This window comes from Oncorhynchus keta, chromosome 15 (genome assembly GCF_023373465.1).
Source record: "Oncorhynchus keta strain PuntledgeMale-10-30-2019 chromosome 15, Oket_V2, whole genome shotgun sequence".
NCBI classification, from domain to species: Eukaryota; Metazoa; Chordata; class Actinopteri; order Salmoniformes; family Salmonidae; genus Oncorhynchus; species Oncorhynchus keta.
Window position 1 is genome coordinate 23,567,593 of NC_068435.1, and position 27,740 is coordinate 23,595,332.

General features: G+C 40.3%; 2 protein-coding genes across 12 annotated transcripts in view; both read right to left on the bottom strand.

Annotated features, from left to right (window-relative positions):
- Window positions 1-24: 24 nt before the first annotated feature.
- dhx9 (DEAH (Asp-Glu-Ala-His) box helicase 9) lies at window positions 25-20,165 on the bottom strand. The gene is given in 29 exon segments (XM_035788038.2): window positions 25-366; window positions 369-631; window positions 931-1,131; window positions 1,279-1,394; window positions 1,585-1,814; window positions 2,527-2,654; window positions 3,106-3,267; window positions 3,412-3,523; window positions 3,642-3,802; window positions 9,328-9,480; window positions 9,582-9,655; window positions 9,751-9,845; window positions 10,038-10,251; window positions 10,364-10,461; window positions 10,573-10,729; window positions 10,931-11,013; window positions 11,171-11,312; window positions 11,543-11,734; window positions 14,807-14,884; window positions 15,059-15,220; window positions 15,359-15,448; window positions 15,625-15,761; window positions 15,967-16,013; window positions 17,390-17,538; window positions 17,688-17,848; window positions 17,955-18,078; window positions 19,131-19,271; window positions 19,375-19,502; window positions 20,008-20,165. Coding segments are annotated over 29 exon segments (3,963 nt in total). The 5' UTR covers window positions 20,126-20,165; the 3' UTR covers window positions 25-319.
- Window positions 20,166-21,004: 839 nt separating this feature from the next.
- The window catches only part of rasal2 (RAS protein activator like 2), a 103,093-nt gene continuing 96,357 nt past the window's right edge, over window positions 21,005-27,740 (bottom strand). For all 11 annotated transcript variants that reach the window (XM_035788048.2, XM_035788047.2, XM_035788046.2 and 8 more), the window contains one exon: window positions 21,005-22,023. In XM_035788048.2, the coding sequence (XP_035643941.1) occupies window positions 21,856-22,023 (168 nt within the window). In that variant the 3' untranslated portion in view covers window positions 21,005-21,855. The remainder of the gene's footprint in view (window positions 22,024-27,740) is intronic.

Genomic DNA, 27,740 nt, shown 5'->3' on the forward strand with positions numbered 1-27,740 from the left:
AGACGAACTGCTAAGAAAATCTGGCAGTGTGGGAAAAAATGTATTTTATTTAATGTATTACTTAATAATGGCAGGAAACATACTTGAGTTGTATATAACTGACAAAATTAGGCTCATGGCATGAAATACTTTTGGAATTTTCCATTAGCCAAACTAACACATTTTTATGCTTAATACCAGGAGAAAACCTTGATTTCGGGGTGGGGTGTCACAAGGCAAAACTAAAATATCCTTACATAGAACCACTTCTAACATTACAGCCAAAAACACTCAAACGTCATGTAATGAACAACATCTAAAAAGCTAACCTTCAAATGCCCTAATAACCCTGGCCCCCTCCATAACCACCCCTGTTCCCCCTCCATAGCCACCCCCACCCCTGTTCCCCCCTCCATAGCCACCCCCACCCCTGTTCCCCCCTCCATAGCCACCCCCACCCCTGTTCCCCCCTCCATAACCACCCCCACCTCTGTTCCCCCCTCCATAACCACCCCCACCTCTGTATCCACCGCCCCTGTATCCGCCGCCGCCCTGGTATCCTCCACCGCCTCTGTAACCTCCTCCCCTGTATCCTCCACCGCCTCCTCCGTCAAACCTGCCCATCTTTGGAGGACGTGGACCATCTCCAAAACTGATAAGGACAAGACACGTAAACCAGCTGTATTTGGTATTCAAAACACAATGCTGTCCTATTACCCAGTGGAGTGGATTACTGTGCACAAAGGTTGATAATCTACACAGTAAACTAATCCATTATTACCACTACATGACTTCACTACTACAAGTATGTAAGGTATGTCATGTTTGTTGATGTTTAGCGCTCTGGTCAAAAGCAGTGCACTATGTAGGCAATAGGGTGCCATTTGGGATGCATCCTAAATGTTCCTACCCCCCCCCAAGCTGAGATGTCTAATCATGTGTTTATCTTACCGTTTATTGTTGACCATGAGGTTAAGCCCAGCTGCGGAGGGCTTGGAGATTTGACGGATGATGTTGAGCATGCGCTCGTTTGTGGGATCCAGCTGTTTGATGTACTCAGGGTCTTTGGTGACTTCTACAACAAGTGCCTCCATTCCAGCCCTCAAAGCAGCTATGCAGCCAGCCACGTTATGCGGTATCTTCAGTTTGATCCTGTGAATACAAACAGTGGTTTTATCAGCTTGATCTCATGATTTTCATGCTCAATCTAAAAGCCTTTTTTGGAAGTGTAGGTATATAGGCAGAAAAAAACAACATTTCTACTATTGCACCACTTTAAAAGATAGTAGCTACACTCGCCAATCATCCAGTTCAATGATTTCCCCGTTTGATGTGATTTTCTTGGAGGCAAACAAGATCAGCTGGAGTGGGCTGACTAGTGTCATTCCTTTGGCTGAGATGGCTCGAGTCCGGATCTGGTGAAACAAAAACAAAAAACAACAACATTTGGTTGCTTGCAGCTTGTAGACCAATTTGATGATATTTTTTTTTATATCTGAACATTGACCCTTTTAGCTCAGACAAAATGAAAAAAGGGTAAACAACCTATAATACACCAGTATATTCATATTATGTAGTTATTGACCTCTAAATTTGAGATCCTACCTTTTCGCTAAAGACGAAGAACGGTGATGGGTAGGTCATGTCCTGGCTGCTGAAGGGGCAGTTGACGGAGCATTTGTGGATGAGGGCATTGCGCCCCTCAGTGGTGAGAATCTTCCTCTTCTCCTTATGGTAGCACACGTTGGGATAGGAGCCGTATGTCAGGAGAGAGATGACCACGTCAAGGTTGTTGTCGGGTCCAACGTTATTGAACATCTGTGTCATCAAGCACTCTAATGAAAATATAAAAAAACATTTTTAAACAATTTCAGACGTGATTGTATATTATGCCAACACTGCAATACTATTGGGTTGTTCACATGGCGTGCGTCTCAAATGGCACCCTATTCCAGTGGTGGAAAAAGTACCCAATTGTCATAGAAAATGACTCAATTAAAAGTCACACAGTAAAATACTACTTGAGTAAAAGTATTTGGTTTTAAATATACTTAAGTATCAAAAGTAAAATGTAATTGCTAAAATATACACGTAAGTATCAAAAGTACTGTATAAATAATGTAAAATTCCATAGATTAAGCAAACAATTTGGCACAACTTGGAGAGCCAGGGTCACACTCCAACACTCAGACATAATTTACAAACAAAGCATGTGTTTTATTGAGTCCCCCAGATCAGAGGCAGTAGAGATGACCAGAGATGTTCTCTTAAGTGCGTGAATTGGGCCAGTTTCCTGTCTTAGTAATTTTGTGTGTCAGGGAAACAGTATGGAGTAAAAAGTACTATATTTTCTTAAGGAATGTAGTAGAGTAAAAGTATTCCAAAAAATATAAATGGTAAAGTACAGATACCCCCCAAAACTACTTAAGTAGCACTTTAAAGTACTTTACACCACTGCCCTATTCCCAATAATGTGCACTACTTTTGACCAGGTAGTGCACTATAGGGAAAATGGTGTCATTTGAGACAGTAAAAAAAAAAATCTACCCTCAGGGAAGCCAGAGTTGATGAGGATCTCCTTCAGCTGCACTTTTGCCTCCCAGGTCATCCTCAGTGTGGACATGTTGAGCCTCTTGTGTTCACAGAATCTGGACTCTGCATCCTCACCTCCCATTCTACAATAAAGACACGTTAACAAGCTGTCACAACCTTCATTTGCCAGGTAGTGAGAAGGAACAAGATTGTATTCCCAAACATAAATGGGTCATTCAGCTGACACCTCTTTCTACTGCAATGAATGGCATTACGGTGTTCTGTCTGCAATCGTATCAGCCACAATTATCAGTTGCATCTGTTTAATTGTAATCCATGAGAGAGGAGTTTGTTTGTAATTATATATATTTTTTGTAACCATCATTTAACTTGACAAGTCAGTTAAGAACAAATTCTTATTTTCAATGACAAGGGTTAACTGCCTTGTTCAGGGACAGAACGACAGATTTTTACCTTGTCATCTCGAGGATTCGATCTTGCAACCTTTCAGTTACTGGCACAACACTCTAACCACTAGACTACCTGCTGCCCCTAGATGTACATGTTGCATGTTTCTATGAAGCCTGGACTCACCTCACATCGTCCCAAGCCTGGAAGACTGACAGAAGGGCCACGTGGTCTGAGAAGCGGGTGCCAGCAAAGTTGCGGTGCACATAGCCCAAGCGCTTACCATCATTGATGAAGGGCTCTGGGAAGCAGGAGGCTGCTGAGATCGTGCACACCGCATCTCCAACACTAGAAAGCAGAGCAAAGAAAGCACCAACTATTTAAACAATTTCTAGTTGGAAATATGAAACTGTATAGAGATGAGTCAATATGGATCGTAATTTAGGGAAGGATTTTACAAAATGCATGCATGAATTCTGATGCAGCACTCACTTGAATATGCAGCCCATAATCATCATCTTCCCCAGACGCGGCTCGATTGGAAGCTTTGCAAGGATCCGACCAAGCGGAGTCAACTCGTCATTTGTATCCAAAGCATCCAGTTCTAGTGAAATATATCAAGGAATTGTAAATGCCAACCCTATTCAAGGTGGTTGGTAATGTTTACTAGAAAACTAGAGGACAAAACAAATCTGTTAAGGTTAAAGCTAAAAACGATTCACCTCTCAGTGTGTGTTCTGCCTCTATAACCGCGTCCAGGGGAGGGGGCTCGATGGCCTTGGAAAGGAAATGGCCAATGGCTCCTAGTCTCAGCAGCTTGATGCTCAGGGCTACCTCGTGGAGAGGAGTACGGAATATCTCAGGGGTCATATGGGTCTCCAGTCTGGGATAAAGAAAAGGGTAGAAACAGAAGCACACATTCATCACTTGTGTAATTCAAATAAAACTAAATTTTGACATAAAAGGGTAAGAGTGAAAAAATAAGAGTTTATATTCATATAGCATCTCAGAGTAGTAGTGCTGATCTAAGACCAGTTTAGCAGAATTCATAAAATTACACGGACACAGGGACCTGATCCGAGATCAGCACTCGGCTTTTTGAATATGGGTACAGAAGTTTGGCCTCTCTTCAACGCTAATGAGGGTTGAGATCAGGGCCCAGTTGCATAAAACATCTTAAGTTAATGTTCCCCTTAAATTAAGTGAAAAGGTTAAAGCTAGAAATGCTAATTGAAACAAACCATCACATCGCCTGTGTTTTGGTAAAAAAGCTGAGGGATGGGCCTGGAGAAATGGAAACACACTCAAATTAATAATAATAATAATAATATGCCATTTAGCAGACGCTTTTATCCAAAGCGACTTACAGTCATGTGTGCATACATTCTACGTATGGGTGGTCCCGGGAATCGAACCCACTACCCTGGCGTTACAAGCGCCATGCTCTACCAACTGAGCTACAGAAGGACCATATTCATGGACAGAGCTATGGATGCATGTACTGACCATACATACATGATATGAACATTATAGTTTTAACCATGTTTTGAGACGATACAGTTTGGGTGACCACATGTCCCGAATTGTACGGTAGAGTACCACATTTTGGCCCATTGTCCCGTAAACCAAACAATTATGTCCTGCATTTTTTTTTTTTTTGAACACGAGTAATTTAAAAACAAAAAGGTACATATGTGCCGTACTTCAGTCAGACATTCCGAGCTGTTTCTTGCAGTTCTGTTGTGCTTATGTAAAGACAGTGCCTTCGGAAAGTATTCAGACCCCTTGACTTTTTCCACATTTTTGTTATGTTTCAGCCGTATTCTAAAATTGATTTAAATAAATACATTTCCTCAGCAACCTACTCACAATACAGCATAATGACAAAGCGAAAACAGGGTTCGAAACAATTTTCATGGTATTGCTTTGTGCACGGACTTTACTGAACTCTGGAGAAAACGAACATTGTCGCTGGGTGAGTACATCTGACAATGTGCTCTCCCGTCCATTAGACATTTTGTCTGCAGGAACTCGCTACACTCGTCCAAGTGCCGATGTATTTGTGGCATGTGAACAGTACGAATGTGTCGCAACCAAAGTCTAATGGTTTTAAATTACTGTTTGGTATTGTCTGGAAACTCACTTGTAGAATTCGCTTGCAGTAGGTCTTTTAAAAAAAGAGAAGCTGTGCAAGTTTATTAAACAGAGGTGCCTAGTTATTCTTCTTTTGTTGATATCAGGTAACGTGCAACCTAACCCTGGCCCTGATATGCAATGTCTCCAAACCACCTCTGATTTTAAAATCTAGAACTGGTTTTCGTATTTTTCATTTAAATGTACGCAGCCTGTTTTGGATTTGGGCTAAATCAATTGATGCAATTGTATTTTCTGCAACCTGGCTTAGCAAGTCTGTTTTTGATAAGGATATTTGTATAAGTGGTTACAATGTTTATCGCACTGATCGAGTTAAGGTGGGGGTGTGGCTATATATGTAAAAACTAAATTCCCTGTAAGTGTGACAAAGTCTGAAACTTTTTGTAAACAGTAGGAATTTCATGCTTTGAATATTGAGGTTTCAAAGGGTCTCTTCTATAACTGTGATTGGCTGTTATAGACCCCCCTTTCCTCTCGCTGATGCATTTTCTTCTTTGACGCACCTCATGTCTAAACTTCTTTACAGTGAAATGATCTCAACTGGTGTTGGTTAAAGCCGGTGTCTGATTTAAAAATGTTTTGTAATTCTATGAATCTTACCCAGTTGATTAACTCACCCACTCACCCAAATCTTAAATGCCCAGATAAATCTACCCTGATTGATTTGATATTGACAAATGTTCCACATAAATATTCTGCAGATGGTGTTTTTTGTAATGATTTAAGTGACCATTGTGTTGTTAGAAATACTAAGGTTCCTAAGACAAACCCGCATTTTATTCATAAGAGAAATTTGAAGTGTTTTAATGAGCAGGCTTTCTTTCTTTCATGATTTGTTTTATTTTAACTAGAGCAAGACTGAGCGTATTCCTGATGTGGAAACTGCCTGGAAATTCTTTCATGATGTTTTTTCCCAAAAAGCAAACAAACATGCCCCATTCCGCAGGTTCCGGGTTAAAGGACGGGATAATCCATGGTTTTCTTCTGAGCGGTCTTGTATTATTCACGACCGTAATCTAGTCTGGGCTAAAGCAAGGAAATCATGTTCTGATGCTGATTGGCTTATTTTTAGGCAGTTAAGAAACAAGTGTTCTATTCTTCTCAGGAAGGCCAAGTCTGAATATTTTATGTCTGTTACCACTGATAACCTGAATGACCCTAAAGTTTTGGAAGGCTATTAAGTCGATGTCTGGTAACAGTAATGTTAATGAATTACCGTCATGTGTTTTGAAGGACTCTGTTGCTGTATATGACAAAACTGAAATGCTGAATTGTTTCAATGAGCACTTTGTACCATCTGGTAGGCTGTTTGATTCAGTGTCCTCTGTCTCTGTACAACCCTGTGTGGATGAACCAGTGAGAGCTGGTCAAACTTTTAGCTTTTTGCCATTCTCAGTGCAGAAGGTACATAAAGCCCTGAAATCCTTAGATCAGAGAAAGCCTGCAGGTCCTGATCTTTTGGATCCCTGCTTTTTAAATCTGGCAGCTGATTTCATAGCTGAACCACTTACATATCTGTTCAATCTAACCCTGGAATGTAATGACATTCCGAAAATCTGGGAATCAGCATTTGTCCTACCACTTTTAAAAGGGAGAGATCCAACTCTTTTAAATAATTATAGGCCAATCTCAAAGCTTTCACCCCCAGTGAAAATACTTGAAACCCTTGAGTGAACAGCTAAAATAGTTTTTATTTACTAACTCTATTTTATCAATGTACCAGGCTTCAGGAAGAAGCATAGCACAATTACAGCAGCCATGAAGGTTTTAAATGATATCACTGAAGACCTTGACAAAAAACAGCACAGTGTCTCACTTTTTATTGATCTCTCTAAGGCTTTTGATACAGTTGATCATGCTATACTAAAAAGGCAGAGTTTGTCGAGTGTAGGTCTTTCAGAGCACGCATGCACTTGCAAACTGCTTTCTATACTATTCAACATACCGTGTGTCAATTGAAGCTTATCCTCAATACTGACAAAACTAAACTAATGGTGTTTTCTAAAGCAAGAAATAGACCTCTGAACCTTTCACCTATTATTACCCGCCAGGGCAAGGAGATTGAGGTTGTAACCTCATAAATATCTTGGAATTTTAATTGCATATTCAACAACTTACAAAAAAATTTAAGCTGAAGGAGGCTAGTATCAGCTACATTTATGCCTTTACTAGAGGGGATATTTTATATATGAATGCTTCCGCTCAGTGTTTGAGATCAATTGTCACCCTTTACCATGGAGCTTTGAGATGTATTTTAAACTGCAAAAACCTTACGCACCACTGTACTTTGTATACCAGGGTTGTCTGGCCTTATCACTCGTAGGCTCAGGCACTTGTATAGTTTTATTTACAAAGCCATTTTGGGTTTACTACCTTTTTATTTGGGCATTTGTATTGTTCAGAAATGTGGTGGGTACTCTCTTCATTCGCTGGACTTTATCCTGCTAACTGTTCCAAATGTCCGAATTGAATTTGGTAAAAGGGCTTTTATGTACTCTGCGCCATCGTCTTGGAACGCCTTAAAAAAATACTTTTAAAACAGGAAGAACTTGTCCCGATTGTATTTTTAAATCACTGATGTTTTTAATTTGCTGTTTTTGATTTTGTTATACTCTTGTGAATTCTATGGTTTTTACTAGATTACTTGTAGTTTTTCATGTTGTTTGTCTGTAATTTTTGTAATGGCTTGGTGTTGCATATCTTGGCCAGAGATGTTAAATCTCAATGAGCCCTTCCTGGTTAAATCAAGTTAAAAAAAAAAAAAAAAAAAGGTTCTTAGATATTGATGCTAATAATTATCCTCTATTTTTTTTTTTTAGGAAATACCTTTTTACATAAATATTCAGACGCTTTGCTATGAGACTCAAAATTGATCTTTGGTGCATCCTGTTTCCATTGATCATCCTTGAGGTGTTTCTACAACTTGATTGGTGTCCACATGTGGTAAATTCAACTGATTGGCCATGATTTGGAAAGGCACACACCTGTCTAAGGTCCCACAGTTGACAATGCATGTCAGATAAAAACCAAGCCATGAGGTCGAAGGAATTGACCATAGATCTCCGAGATGGAGAAGGGTACAAAAAAATGTCTGAGTTTTGAAGGTCCAATAACACAGTGGCCTCCATCATTCTTAAATTAAAAACGTATAGACCCACCAAGACTCCTCCTAGAGTTGACCAAGAACCCGATGGTCACTATGACAGAGCTTTAAAGTTCCTCTGTGGAGATGTGAGAACCTTCCAGAAGGACAACCATTCCTGCAGCTCTCCAATCAGGCCTTTATGGTAGAGTGGCCAGATGGAAGCCACTCCTCCGTAAGGCACATGACAGCCCGCTTGGAGTTTGCCAAAAGGCACCTAAAGACTCTCAGACCATGAGAAACAAGATTCTCTGGTCTGATGAAACCAAGATTGAACTCTTTGGCCTGAATGCCAAGCGTCATGTCTGATGGAAATCTGGCAACATCCCTACGGTGAAGCATGGTGGTAGCAGCATCATGTTGTGGGAATGTTTTTCAGCAGCAGGGCCTGGGAGACTAGTCAGGAACGAGGGAAAGATGAATAGAGCAAAGTACAGAGAGATCCTTGATGAAAACCTGACCCAGAGCGCTCAGGACCTCCGACTGGGACGAAGGTTCACCTTCCAACAGGACAATGACCGTGAGCACAAAGCCAAGACAATGCAGGAGTGGATTCGGGACAAGTGTCTGAATGTACTTGAGTGGCCCAGCCAGAGCCCGGACTTCTCTGGAGAGACCTGAAAATAGTGGTGCGGCGTCACTCCCTATCAAACCTGACAGAGCTTGAGAGGATCTGCTGAGGAGAATGAGAGAAAGTCCTCAAGTACAAAAATCAAATACAGGTGTGCTAAGCTTGTAGCTTCATAACCAAGAAGACTCAAGCAAACACACATAGAAAAGTGAGTTATAGATTTGTCATTCTCATTGAAAGCAAGTCTAAGAAGCGGTAGATATGTTCTGTGTGAAATATTTATTTGTTTCCCGTTCTTAAGGTTTGTTCTTGCGTCTTTTATTTTTGGCTTTGCACACCAGCTTCAAACAGCTGAAAATACAATATTTTTGGTTATAGAAAATATATTTCACAGCGGTTTTATACAATGATTCTCTACACTTGTTAAGTCACTGACTGAAATTAGGCTAAATATTTGAATTTTAGCAACCAGGAAATGGCAGAGCGATTTCTGCATATTGCACCTTTAAGATGTTTTATGCAATGGGTCCCAGAGACTTACTTGTCGAAGCGTGCTCTGCTACACAGATGAAAGCAGAAGCCAGCCCGGACGCGGCCGGCGCGACCCTTCCTCTGCTCCAGGTTGGTCTTGGAGCCCCAGACTGTGGCGTAGTTGGTCATGTTGTTGTGAGACGTGAACAGTTTCACTTTCTGCCTTAGAGAAAACACAAAATAATTGGGGGTCATTAGTAGCTACACTCCTATGCAATGATAATTTAATAATTTAAAGTACAGTATATCAAGTGAGAAACTTACTTGCAAGAGTCGATGACATATACTACATCATTGATAGTAATACTGGTCTCTGCAATGTTTGTGGACAAGATCACCTGAAAAGGATAAAATATAAATAACAAAAATAACAATAACAGATAAATCATTATAAACCTTTACAGGAAAAACCCCGAGACCCTGCCTGACTGACCTTGGTGATGTTTTCAGGCACAGGCTCAAATACCCTCCTCTGTTCCTCTCTGGGGATCTGAGAGTGGAGAGGCAGAATCAGGTACCGTTGACTCCCTGGGTGAAACAAAATTAATAACAAGTCAATTCACTGGTGTCATTACAATTACAATCAACAGCATTTCTATGGCAGAAACTTGGGTGATATGGGACTAAAATGAAAACAATGCATTTGTTGACATCAATCCAAATACTTTGACCAACAGTTTTTCTATGGGAGAACCACTGATTAGTATTGAGACCACACACCAAAGTGTGGGTTCATCTCCAGGTGTTTCTGCATGGAGTAGATGAGGTTCCAGCCGGGCAGGAAGATGAGCACGGCCCCGGCCACCTGGAGGGTCTCGATGTACTTCAGCAGGGCCTCCACCAGCTCAAAGGGAGTCTCCTTCTCATTCATCTGGGCCATAGAGCGCTTAGTCTCTGGGGTGTACTCTGGCCCACATATCACATTACAGTTGGCCTGTGACAAACAAGAGGAAGAAACATACACATAGAACACACTTCCATAGAACAAACAGTGGTTAAATGAAATGGTTCTCTGTGCTTATGACCGACAAAGTACTATTCCATACCTCTTCATCTCCTCCTTCCTCATCCTTGTCCTTCCTCTTTCTATCACTCGGAGGTGGAATGAAATGTGTCATCTGAATACAATCTTCCAAAAAGTACTCTGGAAAAGATACAACCATTCATAGCTATCCATTACAAGCCCATAAACTGGAAGATATGAAGGTTAGATGATTTAAGAAAGTTTGCGAGCTCCATTTGACTGAGCTCTTACCTTGTACTGGGAATGTGCGGCCGAACACCTCGATGACAGGGCAGTTGAAGAAGTACTCTCTAAACATGGTGGTGTCGATGGTGGCAGACATGAGGATGATGCGGACCTCTGGGTAGGTCTGGACCACATCCCTCAGCACCACCATGAGGAAGTCAGTCTGGGAAGAGCAAAAACTAAACATTACTTACTTTAGTACACCGAGGGCTGATTTCACAGACAAAGAATAAGCCTAGTCCTGGACTACAAACCATTCTCAATTGAGACTCTTCATTGAGAGTACTTTTTAGTCCAGAACTAGGCTCAATCGGTACCCCTAAGGATGACAATGTGTTGGGGGGGGGGCATCAGACATACATACATTGATGTCTCTCTCGTGGATTTCATCCACAATCACATGGCTGATACCGCGAATACCTGCTTCCAGCTTCCGCAGTAACACACCTGGAAATAGAGAAATACACCAAATTATGCTATATAGTATTCATATAATTCCATGTACCTTCTGCTATTCTTAACCTGAGCTATTCTCAACCCCAGTTGTATTAACTACATAAAACACCTAAATTATGAATAACAAATGAAAATAAGAGACCCTTACCAACAGTGCAGAACATGATGCTGGCATGGGGTCGTGGGAGGATGGATTCAAAGCGGACGCTGTACCCACAGCTCTTACCGACATCCTCTCCTCTCTCGTAGGAAACACGCTCTGCCACAGACACTGCACTGATACGCCGGGGCTGACAAAGAAGGGAAGGGGTCACCGTGAAATAGCAGTCATTCAGATATCTGCACTTTAATATTCTATTTATCTTGTCTATGTCTATGTCCTGGGCCTGTGTTTGTCTGTAATGTCTTAATGTTTACACAATGCCACAAACAACATTTCCCAATTGGACAACAAAGGCATTATCCCATCACAAGCAAGGAAAATATTCAAATACATGAATATTTAAATTTCGAGTCTTACCTGGGTTACAATAATGTTACACTCGGACGCCCTCCCACTCTTGATGAACTGATCCAGGATGTACTGAGGAACCTGGGTGGTTTTGCCACAGCCGGTCGCCCCTCGAATGATCACCACTGAGCTGCCCTGAACGGCAGTCATTATCTCCTCCTCAAATTTCTTCACTGGAAGCCCGTCTCGCTCCCCAATGACCTAGGAGACACGTTTTTGCATGACAGTCAGACAACACAGTCCCATGCAAAATTCGGATATTTTGCATAGCAATATACGATTGTCCAATTTGTCACAAAAATGTGCCGATGTGGGAAAGGTTTGTTGATATGTGGCTTGATCGAACCATATGCGAAAAATGTTGAAATTGTGAGCCCTCTTTTTGTACTGCGGTGGTGGGTCAGTTTTATGTGATAATATTGTGATTTGACTGTTTGTGGAAAAAGTGTGGTGATTGGTCAAATTTGCAAGCTCTCACATAATATGCGGGGAATAGTTGATTTGGCACACAAAAACATGTGATCACAGAAACCAGGAATCCTGGAGGGACTGATAACAGGACATAATTTAACACAAACTCAACATAGAGTGATTCCTAATTTTTCTGATTTGATCCATAGAATGGTAATTTGAAGGAAGATATATTTTACAATTAATCTAAAAGCATATTAATACATTATTAATTGAAGTTGGAATACTTGTGACATTTTGGCCTTGTACAGGCTACCTCCTCTACGACTATTGGCATATCAAAGTACCAGAGGTGATAGTTTTAATGTTATGGCCAATTGTATACAGAGAAACTGGCATAGTAGGCAATGTAACCAATCACACCCCTCATATTACTTGTATCAGTCTACATCCTGCAAATCACCAGCAAAGGGTGTCCATTTTGAATCCATTTTCACATTGGTAATGTTTACTAATTGGATCATAACTCTAAAAGTATTTGATATGCCAGTAGAATATAGTATGCTCAAGAATATATTGAACAATTAGCCCAATCAGAAATGGTATATTTTCAATATTCATGTTTTATTTTTCAATATTCATAACTTAAATCTGCAACAGGTACAGTGCTTTCGGAAAGTATTCAGACCCCTTACTTGTTCCACATTTTGTTAGGTTACAGCCTTACTCTAAAAATGCTTTTTCCTGTCATCAATCTACACACAATACCCCACTATGACAAAGCAAAAACCAGGTTGACATTTTTGCTCATTAAAAAAAAAAAATGTATAAAAGAAATTACATTTACGTAAGTATTCAGACCATTTAGTCAGCACTTTGTTGAAGCACTTTTGGCAACGATATTTGGGGAGTTTCTTCCCTTCTCTGCAGATCCTCTCAAGCTCTGTCAGGTTGGATGGGGAGCGTTGCTGCACAGCTATTTTCAGGTCTCTCCAGAGATGTTCGATCGGGTTCAAGTCCGAGCTTTGGCTGGGCCACTCAAGGACATTCAGACACTTGTCCCGAAGCCAACCCTGCATTGTCTTGGCTGTGTGCTTAGGGTCTTTGCCCTGTTGGAAGGAGGACCTTCGTCCCAGTCGGAGGTCTTGAGCGCTCTGGAGCCAGTTTTCATCAAGGATGTCTCTGTACTTTGCTCCATTCATCTTTCCCCCAATCCCGATTAGTCTCCCAGTCCCAGGCCGCTGAAATAAATCCCCACATCATGATGCTGCCACCATCATGCTTCACCATAGGGAAGGTGCCATGTTCCCTCCAGACGTGACGCTTGGCATTCATGCCAAAGAGTTCAATCTTGGTTTCATCAGACCAGAGAATCTGGTTTCTCATGGTCTAAGAATCTTCAGGTGCCTTTTGGCAAACAGCAAGCGGGCTGTCATATGCCTTTTTCTGAGGAGTGGCTTCCGTCTGGCCACTCTACCATAAAGGCCTGACTGGTGGAGTGCTGCAGGAATGGTTGTCCTTCTGGAAGGTTCTCCCATCTCCACAGAGGAACTCTGTCAGAGTGACCATCGGGTTTTTGGTCACCTCCCTTACCAAGGCCCTTCTCCCCCGACTACTCAGTTTGGCCAGGTGACCAGCTCTAGGAAGAGTCTTAGTGCTTACAAACTTCTTCCATTTAAGAATGATGGAGGCTACTGAGTTCCTGGGGACATTCAATGCTTGCCATTTTTTTCCCCGAACTCCTCCCCAGACCTGTGCCTCGACACCATCCTGTCTCGGAGTTCTACGGACAATTCCTTCAACCTCATGGCTTGGTTTTTGCTTTGACGTGCACTGTCAACTGTGGGACCTTCTATTGCTAGGTGTGTGCCTTTCCAAATTATGGCCGATCAATTGAATTTACCACAGGTGGACACCAACAAAGTTGTAGAAACATTAAGGATGATCAATGACAACAGGATGCACCCGAGCTCAATTTTGAGTCTCATAGCAAAGAGTCCGAATAGTTATGTAAATAAGGTATAGTTTTTATATTTTTTAAATACATTTGTAAACATTTCTAAAAACCTATTTTCACTTTGTCATTATGGGGTAGTGTGTGCAGATTACTAAGGATTTTTATTTATTTAATTCATTTTAGAATAAGGCTGTAACGTAACAAAATGTGGGAAAAGTAAAGGAGTCTGAATACCTATCTTTTTGGGTGACCCGGCCAAATTCATTTAGATATGTGATTTGTCATTCTGGTTGAAAGCCAATCTAAGAAGCAGTAGATCTGTTCTATGTGCGCTCTCTCCCATTCATAAGTTTAACTTTTGCATCTTCTTCTTTCGATTTTGTACACCAGCTTCAAACAAGCCAAAAATACAATATTTTTGGTTATTGAAAAGACATTTCACCAGTTTAGATGGTACAATGATTTTCTACAATATATTGCTTGTTTTGTCACAAACTAAAATTGTGCGAACTATTAGCATTTTAGCAACCAGGAAATGGCAGAGCGATTTCGGCATATTGCACCTTTAAATGCAAATTTTTTTTGTAAATCTAAATACTAATATTACAGGGCAAGCGGTAAAGCTTCATATGACACCAATTTTTGCTTTGTAGCACCTACACATATGAAACATTATGGAGTCTTAAAGGAGGCCTGGGTACAGCAAAAATGTACAACTATTCCAAATTCAATTCATTATTTCTGAATTATGCTTTAAGTTACAAATATCAAATACGTGTCAACAACTCTACTTCCAAAAAGCCATTCGAAGGATAAAATGTGAAAATCCCCCAAAACAGGGTGTGTCTTTGTCCCGTTTTCATTAGGAATAACTTAATCGCAGTTAAGTGAGGGCAACAACATACCTTCTGTAGGCTTTGATCTTGTTCCAATTGATAAGTCAGCTCATGATGGAGGTCAGTGCTGATTTGCTCTGGGGTGCACTAGGGGGAAACGTAAATGATACTTTTAGATAGGATGGACGGCCTACCATGACAAAATAGACTGCTTTAGTTTTGAGAAAGGTCAGATTATGAAGAGAATAACAGTAGAAAACACAGATATATTGTTGCATTTCTTTTAGTAAATGTACAGCTAGAAACAAGTCTTTGACACACAAATGCTAGTGGTCCATCATCAATATTGCTGCTGGTCCAGGGGTTCCAGTTGACTTGCGGAGGGGACCAGGGCACCACCCCGGCCATGCTCTGTTTCTGGGAGGGCTCAAACACAGCCATCTTCCCTTGGACCAAAGACACTGGAGTACTTGGATCAGGTGGCTGGGGACAGGAAAAAGGTTTAACTCATAATCCTCATTAAATGACAAAGTACTTTTCTTTGGTTTTCAGTGTGATAGGACAGACACAAATTGAAACTGTATAAAGGTTAATACATTTAGTCATATAAATTTGACTTACTGGAGGTGGAATTGCAACACCCAGTTCTTGGGCCATACTCTGAAGCTGATGTTGCAGTTCATCCACCACATTCACCTCAAAAGCTTCCAACTGTGAAGACACCAAGGTTCAACTGTAAGTTAAAAAGACTTGCTGCATACTTAGTTCGAACCTTGAGACATATAAAATAAGGTGAACAAACAAAACATCCAACATTAAGACCACGTCATAAATAAATCAGTGTAATAACTCCAAATATTTTATCAGCAGTAACACACGTTACATACAATTTCTCCCTCTTTCTTCTTAGTGACGCCAGAATAAGGCTCAATGACACCCAGATGGTAAAGTTGACGGACGATAGACAGCGCAGAGGACTGCGCTGCAAGCTTCTTGTTAGAGCCATGCTCGCGGGCAATTATCTCTACAAAACAAATGAAAACGTATTTCTTATTCTGAAGTCACATATTTGTTGTCTCCAGAAAGCTACTAAACTAGGTTCAGTGTTTACATTTTCTCCTGAATTTGGAAAAATCTAATATTTCTGACTCCTGTTCAAAAACATAAACAAAGCATTTTACATCTGATAAGACAATTCAGTTTGTGTTCAATGAAAAGTTTGTACTTACTTCTGCCAAGCTGTCTTACAAATAACTGCATCTCAGCAATAAAGCTCCTGAAGTAGAAGCAAAAAAACACCATCATCCATAATGTTACTAAGCCTGATTCACTTTCTATGAAAAATCTGAATAATGTGTAATTCGTGTTTTTACAGTAGATAAAACATGTATCAATCATTGGACCAACTGACCTCTGAGCTTGAGAAGCCTATTGTCCAGTCTGATGATAACCCTTGCCCTTGGGGGAGCCAGTATGTTTTTCTGTCAGACTTCAATCAACAATCAACTTTATCACCTCAGCCACTGCCCCATCCCTAGTGGAACAAGTGACACCAGAAATCAAAACCACACAATAATCTGCCCATTCCATCCCCCATTGTGGATGCAACCATATAACAACTTTAGTGCAGCCTAAAGGATGTCACATGTCTTGACAAGGTAGGTTGTGAATTCTGGCATCACATCTCCACTACTATTCACATTCAGAATTACTGACCGAGGCCAGTTAAATTAAAATAGGATCGATATTGTACTAGTAAGGTATTGGTTGAGGTCAGAGATCATATAATTAATTATGGGATTACAGGATCTCTATGGTTGAGGTATAAATAGCTCCAAAATGACTTGAGAAAAGTTAACCGAGATCTCTCAGGTGTTAACCGCACACCCAGGAGGGCTCTGTCTCCATATAAGTCCAGCAGAAAAACATACAGTCCCCATAACTAATGTACAGGTAACTGCCAAAATAAAGGAAACACCAACATAGTGTCTTAATAGGGCATGGGACCACGAGTCGACAGAACAGCTTCAATGTGCCTTGGCATAGATTTTACAAGCGTATGGAACTCTATTGGAGGGATGCGAAGCCATTCTTCCACAAGAAAATCCATAATTTGGTGTTTTGTTGATAGTGGTGAAAAACGCTGTCTCAGGCACCGCTCCAGAATCTCAAATTAAGTGTTCCATTGGGTTGAGATCCGGCAACCAAGACACACACAAACACCCCTTAAACCTCCTATGCTCCTTTGAGACGCTTCTTCCAAAGTCAATGAGATTGCTTCTTCTTGCCATGGTAGCCAAAATAATGGGCAACTGGGCATTTTTAAAACATGCATGATGGGATGTTAAATGCTTAAGTAATTCAGGAACCACACCTGTGTGGAATGACATGTTTTCAATATACTTTGTATCCCTCATTTACTTGTTTACACTATTTTGGCAGTTACCTGTATGTCTACAGGCAAGGCAAAGAAGGTTCTTTGGTTTGTCATGAATGCTTTGGAGCAATATTCCTGATAAACTAGCATATAAATGAATCTATGGAAAATCTCCTATTGGAACCAGCCTGGTCGCTGCGTTACCAGAGTTCAGGCTGGTTCCACCAGGCTAACTGATCAACTTCCAGGCCAAAATATTTTCCCATCCTCCTGACCTGTTGTGGTCAGGCCCAACTTGGCTGTATTTGTAATCTGTTTGATTCTTCTCCTTCTGGAAAAATTGGTTCAGACGGGCCTTGGCGTTCTCTAAAGTCCAGTTGCCATGGAGTCCCGCGTTCAGATCTACCTCCTCAGACTCCAGAGTCTTGATGGGGAAAATAAACACTTCAAAGGTTCAAATCAGGCATGAGTGAAGACTGAATTACTACAAATGCACTTCTTAGATTAATATAATTCAGCATAAAGATAGCTAATAGATATGAAACAATGCCTTAGTGAAATGACAGGTCCTACCGCCTTTGCCTCCTGCTCATCTCTCTTTGAGTAGTAGTCCTTTAGATTGGCCCCACGATCCCATGGAGCATTGCTGCTTGTGCCACCTTCGGAAAAATTGCCGCTACCGCCCGAATATCCCAAACCAGTGACACCTGGGACTGGCGCAGAAGGTGCATTCACTGAAGCAAAAGTTAAACGAGATGAGTTATGACACCATGGGAATGTAGTTAACAGAACATAGACTGTGTACAGACCTAGAAGCATTTGGTGAAGTCAGCCAAGTACCTTGCTCAGCTTTCACAACCAGGTGAGGAGGGATAGGTCCACTTGGAGGAAGACTTCCAAAGCCAACATTCCCTCCTTCACCCCCTCCTCCACAGTCAGGTACACTGAAGTCAGGTCCACTTGCCTATTAACAGGAAAATAATGTTTAATACCGTAATAACATGTCCATCACCAAATGTTTAATCTTGGATGATTAAAAGTATGGTTTGTTATCAATAAAATTTTAAAAAATGGTGCAGAGCGTTCAATTTGGTTGCTGGGTGGCAAGGAGATCCCTTGCTCTGGTAAAAACATTGATAACTATGTGCTGTTCAAGGGATTGTTAAATAAATGTTAGAACCATGTTAATGTCAGAATTAGCTATCTACACATTTCCGACTAATCCTTTTAGCCCTATTAGAGTTATACAGCAAATAACTCCATGCTTTTCATTATCAGTAAACATCAATTGATCATGTTATTTCAGATAAGTGAGAGTCACTTAAATCAAATTGTATTGGTCACATATTTAGCAGATGCTATTGCAGGTGTAGCGAAATGCTTGTGTTCCTAGCTCACTCGGTGCAGTAATATCTAACAATTCACAAAAGACAAATCAAAAGAAAAATAATGGAGTTAAATATATAAATTATTAGGACGAGCAATGTTGGAGTGGCATCGACTAAAATACAGTAGAATGGAATACAGTATATACATATGAAATTAGTAAAGCAATATGTCAACATTATTAAAGTGCTTGGCCCCTGAACCACTCACACTTGTCAGATATAGTTCACTGTAATTTTATATCACTGAAATATCAAATTAATGGTGGCCAATATCGAGAGATATCATAAGGCTATGCTCACGTATCTGAATTTTACATGATCAATTGATGTTTACTGATAATGCAAAGTATGTAGTTACTTGCAGTATAACTGATGATATTTAGCACTATGCGCAACTGTTTTGCATGGAATAATCAGAAATGTGTAGTTCTTACTATGCTCAAGAGGCGATGATAATATAACCAAATAGTTCACATTTATTTAATTAACAATCCATGGAAAACGGCAAGAAGCTGTCAATGAATTTAGCGGAGCTGTGGGTCTCCTTGTCCCCCAGCAGCCAAATGAATCGCTCTGCACTGTGACGTTTAATTGATAACCTATTTCGGTGAGATTTTTTATAACTGACCCCAAGGGCTGGGACTTCTGCTGCATTCATTTCTCCAACTCGGACAAGATAATTAACAAAGTCTCTAGCAGCATTTGCCTGGGCATCCTTCTTATTGGTGGAGTTTCCCATTCCAGTGTAGTTGAATCCATCAATACGAACCTTGGAAGAGGAATAACAAATATTTTATATATATGAACTGTATGCTACTTCTGTTATTTACCGGATGCTTGCAGATAGACATATTTGAAAGAATTCAACTGACCTCACACAGAAACTTCTGTCGGTTTTTGTTTCCAGCGGCTCGAATGTCATAGCTGGGTGTTAGTTTCTTCTTCCCACACCAAGCATACAGGAAGTTCTTGATGTCCGCCATGGCGGATTTGTATTTCTCTGTTGGGATCAAAGATTCATCGATTTGATTCAGAGTAACTGACTTGTATCAACGATTCAATAACTTTGAAAACACCAGAAACCCCAAGATCAGGATGCTAGATTTAGATCGTTTTTTCCCTTCCTAGTTAGCTAGTTGAGGAACGTTAACGCCGTGATCTGCTATTGTATTGGCAAGCTAAAGCTACATGCCATGAGTATGGACGCTGGCTAAATGCAATATTTTAGAGGCATTTACAAGTCCTAATTGGCCGTAATGTTATTTAAAAATGCACGCAGTTAGCTAGGTCAGACAAAACAAATAATCTAGCTATTCGGCTTGGCTTACATTATCTGAAAGATATACACGCTGCTAATTCAGGTAGCTAGCTAACGTTAGAAGATTAACGTTATCTCGTTTAGAAGCTCAATCTTCAGTTTTGTACTAGCCAATGTTGCAATGAATTTATGGACATGGCCAGCTAGCTAAATACACTTTAAAAAACTTCCACTTTGCTTATCTTACCCACTCGACCTCCACCAGATACTTTTTCAAACGAGCCGGCTAGCAAATACAAACCATTCAGACGGCAGACATGATAGCACTGGGGGACGAGACTGTCAGGCCTGGACTTTGGGCGCATGCGTGGCTAGGACGCACTGGAGCCAAACAGCAAGCGCCCTCTGGCGGTAGGCCGCTATCTTGGTTCCGGGTGTCATGCAAAGTTCTCCCCAGACACCTGGCTCTAGTCCAGTGGTTCCCAACCAGGGGTACTAGGATCCCAGGGTGTACTTGAGAAGTTTCATCTGACCATAGACTGACAGTTCCATCACACCGACAGCGTCATTGCATTTTGGTAAACTACAATTACAAGAATTTCCAATGAAAAACTGCGTTTGCCATGCAGCATTGCGTTGCAGAGCATTCGGTGTGGGTCATACATTGGATTTATCGAACGTGTGCGTCAAACTGTATGCGTAGCCGGCTTGAAAGAAATGGTAGCAGAAGGTGAATGTTGAACTTTTGTTGCATACATATCTAGATGCTGCTGCGTACTATTGTGCACAATGATGCTGTCGGTGTGTTAGAAGCATTACTGTTAAAACGCACAAGTGGTGGTACTTCAGGGGGTACTCTGGGTAGAGCAAAATTCAGTTGGTGTGCACTAACCCGAAAAAGTTTGGGAGCCACTGCTCTAGTCTATGGAAATCCCAGACCTAGGGCAACAGCACAACTGCACACAGTTTATGCTGGAACATTGTTCATGTGGGAGGCAACCCATCTGCCTAGGGAGACTAGGCGTAGATCTGCCACTTCCATCTGTTATTGAGGCCCTCTCATCAGGCTTTCAAGTATGTTCCGCATGCCCCCTTCTGTGGTTCACTAATTGAGTCACATCGTCCAAAGTAACTACATCCAAATAATATTTATAAAAGGGGATAATTATGTAACAACTCCACAAAAATGTGCTTTAGCACTGTAGTTGAATTACAAACCATATACAATTAATATAATTGCAAAATATCCACAAAATTATAGGCAGCTTTTATTCTACACAACATTCAACAAGGACAGATATGCAAACATTTACATAAACCAGTTCATATGAGGGGAAGAACACTTTTAAACAGTAGTTATTGACATGAAATTGTACAAAGTCATGAGGGTCTTCTTTTGGGATCTTGAAGTCTTGACAGTAGGCGGTACAGAAATAAATACAATTTGCTATTCTGTGGCAAGGTGGTGGAGCGAGATGACTCATTTTGAAGATCCAGTTGGCCTTAAGAACCTGAACTCAAAGACCTATGGTTTCAGCTAGTAATGGGCAAGCAGCAGTCAATATACTCAAAATCAGCTAATCAAAACCAATTCAACCCCTATTTTAAGACAACATTAACAGAAGTTAAAAAATATTAAAAAGTAGGGTTTGAATAACAGTGTGCATAAAACTGTTTTTGGTTTACTTTGCCCTTCCACTCCTATTATGACAATATGTTTTTAGAGCTATAATTGCTCACTATGTGCTTTTAGCTATTTATTTAAAACAAACCCACTTTATGATATGTACATCTCCTCAATATATCTCTTCGAGAAACTGCATTTGTCTGCATATGGGAATAATAATGTAATTTATAAAACACCAATTAACTATTTTATGACAACATTTGATCCCAGTTTCAGTCTTCAAATGACCCGTCTTTCCAGTATCATCTCTGTACACAACCAATACAAGATAAAAGTTATATACATTCATATCTAGACATTTCTTGTAGATGTATAGTACGTACAGTCAAGAGAGAGACAGGTCCTTGGCCTATGTGCATGGAGAGAGTGTGCCCACCATCACACCATCTCATTGTGTCTGACTAACAATCAGCAGCTGCTGTTTTTAAACTCTCCGTTCTCAGTGATCGACAGTTTTGTGGGGTTGGTTGGCGAGAGGCCGTTGCGCAGGTTCTGCATGCTATAGCGCTCCTTCACCTGTGTCAGGGCACTCATCAGCCGAGAGTTGGCTGCATCCAGAGAGCTTATCCTCTTCTCCTGAAGAGAGAAAGAGAGGAGGGGAAGAGGGACTGAGTGAGGAAAGCATTCACTTTACAGTGGAGAATAGATTAGCAGGGTAAGCTGAAGGATGACTACTACTCTGTAGATGGTGAAATTCAAATATCACAAGCAAAGTCTGAAATATACCTATTTTTTGTTTAGCAGCCAAAATTATAGATAAAACTAATAACTCATATCCAAGCATTGCATCATGTTTGTTTGAAAAAAATAAACTATTTTAGATATCTATTCATATACCATTCACAGAGCCTACATGTCAAGTGGTATCACTTTTAACTGAAAACTACTGTCAATTTATATTGTGTAAACACATGAGGATTATTTGTATTCAACCATCTTTAAAAATAAATTAATAAGTAATAACTGAAATCCCAATTATATGCATAACCCTTGGGACTGAACTGTCCTGTATGATATACTTGATTGTTCCCCCTCCTAGAAGTAGGAAAACGGACTCAGTATGCCCACTTTGTAATCAGCAACATAATAATGTTTTGTCTCTAACCATGGGCAACCTCATCTAGCCAGGTCATGGCACTGTTCCTGCAGAACTGGGGGAGAGGAGGGAAGGGGAAAGGGTTTTTGGAGTGACGGTAGCTAAATTAGGAAGGCGGGTGAAACGCATCCAAAGCTGGGGATAACAGACACATCATCTGCTAAGCGTGCAACTTACAACACACAGTCCTGTAGAGACAGAAATAGTGAACACATCTGAATGTAAGGGCTTCATATTTCCAGCCCTGATTCAAAACATACTTTCTTATACTATAACATTGTTTATTTTTAACTATGAGAGCCACTGTGTCTGAGATTAGGTTGACATCAGATATGGAGAAACATTAATTGTAGGGGCGTAGTATACCTACAAAAGTTATGAACATGTATTAGATGTTCTACATTTGTATTCTGACTGATGGGGAAATCTGAAAATCAAATTTCAAAAGCAATACCAAACAACAACGACCTCTAGTCTGCACAGGAATAAGGACTTTTTTGGCAGGGAGGCAGGAATGAGTGTCAAGTGTGGTTGCGCTCATTCAAGGCTTGACAGCATTTCCCAAAACCAGAAGACTGACTGTATTACTTGCCTGCTTGAATTACCTCTGTTGCTTTATTGACCTGGAACTCAGTGGAACATAGTGATCAAGTCAACAGCTTCTCTGCTCCAATGCAGAGCAAAAGAACTTCATCTCCCTTCAAATTCCATGTTTATTTGATTAATTTGTTTTATTTATCCGTTATTTTACCAGGTAAGTTGACTGAGAACATGTTCTCATTTGCAGCAACGACCTGGGGAATAGTTACAGGGGAGAGGAGGGGGATTAATGAGCCAATTGTAAACTGGGGATTATTAGGTGACCATGATGGTTTGAGGGTCAGATTGGGAATTTAGCCAGGACACCAGGGTTAACACCCCTACTCTTACGATAAGTGCCATGGGATCTTTAATGACCTCAGAGAGTCAGGACACCCATTTAACGTCCCATCCAAAAGACGTCACCCTACACAGGGCAGTGTCCCCAATCACTGCTCTGGGGCATTGAGATATTTTTTTTTAGACCAGAGGAAAGAGTGCCTCCTACTGGCCCTCCAACACCACTTCCAGCAGCATCTGGTCTCCCATCCAGGAACTGACCAGGACCAACCTTGCTTAGCTTCAGAAGCAAGCCAGCAGGGGTATGCAGGGTGGTATGCTGCATGTGAATATTACTTGAAATATAGGCCTTGAAATACATCCACAGGTACACCGCCAATTGACTCAAATGATGTCAATTAGCCTATCAGAAGCTTCTAAAGCCATGACATAATTTTCTGGAATTTTCCAAGTTGTTAAAAAAAAAAAAAAACTTAGTGTACGTAAACTTCTGACCCACTGGAATTGTGATAGTGAATTATAAGTGAAATAAATCTGTCTGTTAACATTTGTTGGAAAAATGAATTGTGTCATGCACATAGTAGATATCCTAACTGACTTGCCAAAACTATATTTTGTTAACAAGAAATTTGTGGAGTGGTTGAAAAACGAGTTTTAATGACTCCAACCTAAGTGTATGTAAACTTCTGACTTCAACTGTATATCTTGGTTTTTGCATATTGTATTAAACTGAAACATGTTCTTGTATAGTGTATAGTGTATAAGTGTATATTTTTTAAATAAACCCCTGTTTGATTGATGTGTATCAAGTCTGGTAATACTTTGCCATTTTATTGCTTATAAGCTTTGTTATCATTTTTTTGTCACAATTTATTACATTTATGGGTCTATAATTAGCAGGGGACCCTCAAGATGTTCCTGGTTTTAATATAATTTAAATAACCGTTTGATACATGGAACTAGGAAGCACTGAATTAAGTGACATATGTTGTCATTTGTGTAAATAGGGGGTGCTACTTTGTCTCAAAATGTTGAATAGAATTCTATGGGAAAGCCATCCATTTCTGGTGCTTTTCTCTGTGCGAATGTTTTAACAGTATCTAATATTTCTTCTTGGGCGATCTGTTTTTTAGTATCATTTTTTGTCCGCTGATAGTTGCTTCCGATTTGTTGAGTCTAAGGCGGCTATAGGATCCCACTGTTTAATTCTGATTTGTATACATTTTCATAGAAACTGAAAGAAAGGGTCATTAAATCACATTGTTGGTTCTCATTACTGCCTTTGTAGCTTTAACTTTTAAAATTATAACAGGTTTAGCATGTATTCTTTTTGTGAGAGCTGCAAGATTTTGACCAGGTTTACTTGCCATTAAGTAGTATGCTTTATGAGAGTTTAACCTGTAGTTGTTGGCTCTCTTAAGAATTAAAACAGTATTTCTGCTTAAGTTCAGAAATTGTATTTTACAGGCTTTTTCTAAGATTGTAAACAAAAAATAAATCACATATTGAATAAAATTTGGGTCCAGTAGATCTGCTTTGTTCATTCTCCAATTCTTTTGCAAAATGTATTTTCTATTGGTGTAATTAAGCATGATACCGGAAAATGATCCGATATCACAAAATCAATACTTCTTTCAGCCAGTAAATAATTGAGAGCACTTCACTTTTGGAAATAAAAATGTAGCCAGTTTTATAACTTCAATTACTTTGAGAAAAATGTATTTTGCAGTTGGGAACAGTAATTTCATTTCAAAATACAATTCAACATTATAAAACAGCCTTCTTGGTCCATATGCTGGGATAAGGGGAAATTGTGTATTCTTATTTATCAGAACACCTACACCTTTGCTGTTACTACAGTAGGTGGCAGCATAGGCCTCTCCAACCCAGCTGCTCTTTAAAATGTTCAATTTCTTCTTTTTGTTACTGTAACTCTTGTTAAAAAAATAATAATCTGGGGACAATCTCTTAGGTGTTGAAGAACCATGTTTATTTCCCCCATCAGGGAGCCCGTAGGCATTCCATGGGATATGTTGGATTTTGTAGGTCTTTACTTGTACAGTAAAACATAGCCTTAACTGTTCCGTCTGTCATTGAAGAACCAAGTAAAACATTTAAACAGAAATGACATGAGGGCGGTGGGCATTCCATATAAAGGGAGGATCATAGTATAAATAAATAGTTATTGTATACATTGTGTGTAGAGTGTGTGGGCATGTGGACTGAGCAGACATTTAACAAAAACAGTAAAAAGAAAAAAAACAGGTTTATATTATTTACATAAGTATTCAGACCCTTCGCTATGAGACTCGAAATTGAGCTCAGGCGCATCATGTTTCCATTGACCATCCTTGAGATGTTTCTACAACTTGATTGGTGTCACCTGTGGTAAATTCAATTGATTGGACATGATTTGGAAAGGCTCACACCTGTCTATATAAGGTCCCATAGTTGACAGTGCACGTCAGAGCAAAAACCAAGCCATGAGGTCGAAGGAATTGTCCGTAGTGTCGAGGCACAGATCTGGGGAAGGGTACCAAAAAAATGTCTGCAGCATTGAGCGGTGCCTGGTTTCCCCAGAAACACAGTGGCCTCTGTCATTCTTAAATGGAAGAAGTTTGGAACCACAAAGACTCTTCCTAGAGATGGCCGCCCGGCCAAACTGAGCAATCGGGAGAGAAAGGCCTTGGTCAGGGAGGAGACCAAGAACCCGGGGGTCACTTTCACAGAGCTCCAGAGTTCCTCTGTGAAGATGGGAGAACCTTCCAGAAGGACAGCCATCTCTGCAGCACTCCACCAATCAGGCCTTTATCCAATTCCGGGGCACATATTGAAGATGTTGGAAGAACTGTCCACATGTATTTTTTGTCAGCCAACAAGATGAGTAGGCCTAACAAACAACTAGCAACAAACAAAGCACTAGCCTATGTCAATCTACTATATACCCCATAGTACAAAAGTTGACCTATTTTATTCTGTGCGAGAAATAAATATTCCAAACATAGTCTGGGACAGTTGTGGGATGCGGAATATCCCAAATGAATACAACCACTAGCATCAAAAAACCTGTTTCAAGCAATGCATCTAATGCAAAATATAAGAATGTTTAGCTTAAAATGTTAATAAACTATTAGGATATTTCTTCACATGATAAGCACAGCAATGTGCACACTGCTGTAGGCTATCAGCGTGAATGGTGTTTTCCTGCTAATGGAACATTCTCAAAAGTGACCACAAATGTGATTATGCATGTAATGCTTTTTTAAAAATAAAGGTGCATTTTTAAATGGGGAAAATGATCTTCCCCAAACTTGAAACTGACACGCAGCCTATGAATGCCAGTTGGGCTCTACACCTGTTGTAAAGCGGATTAAATGTGCTAAAATTCAGAAACATTATTTGGCCACTTTAAATTATCAAAACATATAGGGCTATGGGCTAGGCTATATTTATTTTATCGATAGATTATTGGGTTTCTATGTCCTGCCATTGTATATACTCTAAACAGTGTACAAAACATCCTTCCATGATAGACTGACCAGGTGAATCCAGGGGAAAGCTATGATCCTTTATTGATGTCACTTGTTAAATCCACTTCAAATCAATGTAGATGAAGGGGAGGAGACAGGTTAAATGATTTTTAACCCTTGAGACAAATGAGACATGGATTGTGTATGTGTGTCATTCAGAGGGTGAATGGGCATAGTAGGTGCCAGGCGAACCTGTTTGTGTAAAGAACTGCAACACTGCTGGGTTTTTCATGCTCAACAGTTTCTGTGTGCGTCAAGAATGGTCCTCCAACCAAAAGACATCCACCCAACTTGATTGCATTCTTGTTAATATCTGTTTTTTTATGAATACGCTTTTCATCATATCCCACATTTGCACAAAATACTTACTTGCCAGCTTGCAATACAATATTTAAACTGCTAGCAGATGAAAATCCCTGCGTTTTGAATGCACGTTTCATTCCGGAATAATAATCATCTAGACTAGGCTTGATTAGGCAACCATTTGGATCAGTAATAGGTATTTTCTCTACAGTTCACCTGGTCCAGAAAGGCACATTAGCAGGCCTGTTATAGCGAGTATTTTGTCAGGATGTATCAGTGATAACAGATACCATCGGAAAATATGGCCTTCTCATACTAATATGCGCCGTCAGTCGTGGATCATCATCATTCTCCCAAATCATCCTATATCAGGCAGGTTTACCATGCGCTCTGCCTTCTCTTCTGTCCAAGCAACTTCACCCCCTTAGAATCAAGAACGCGTCAATAGAACACGTTTTGGATTGGTTGTCAATGTTTTATTGTCA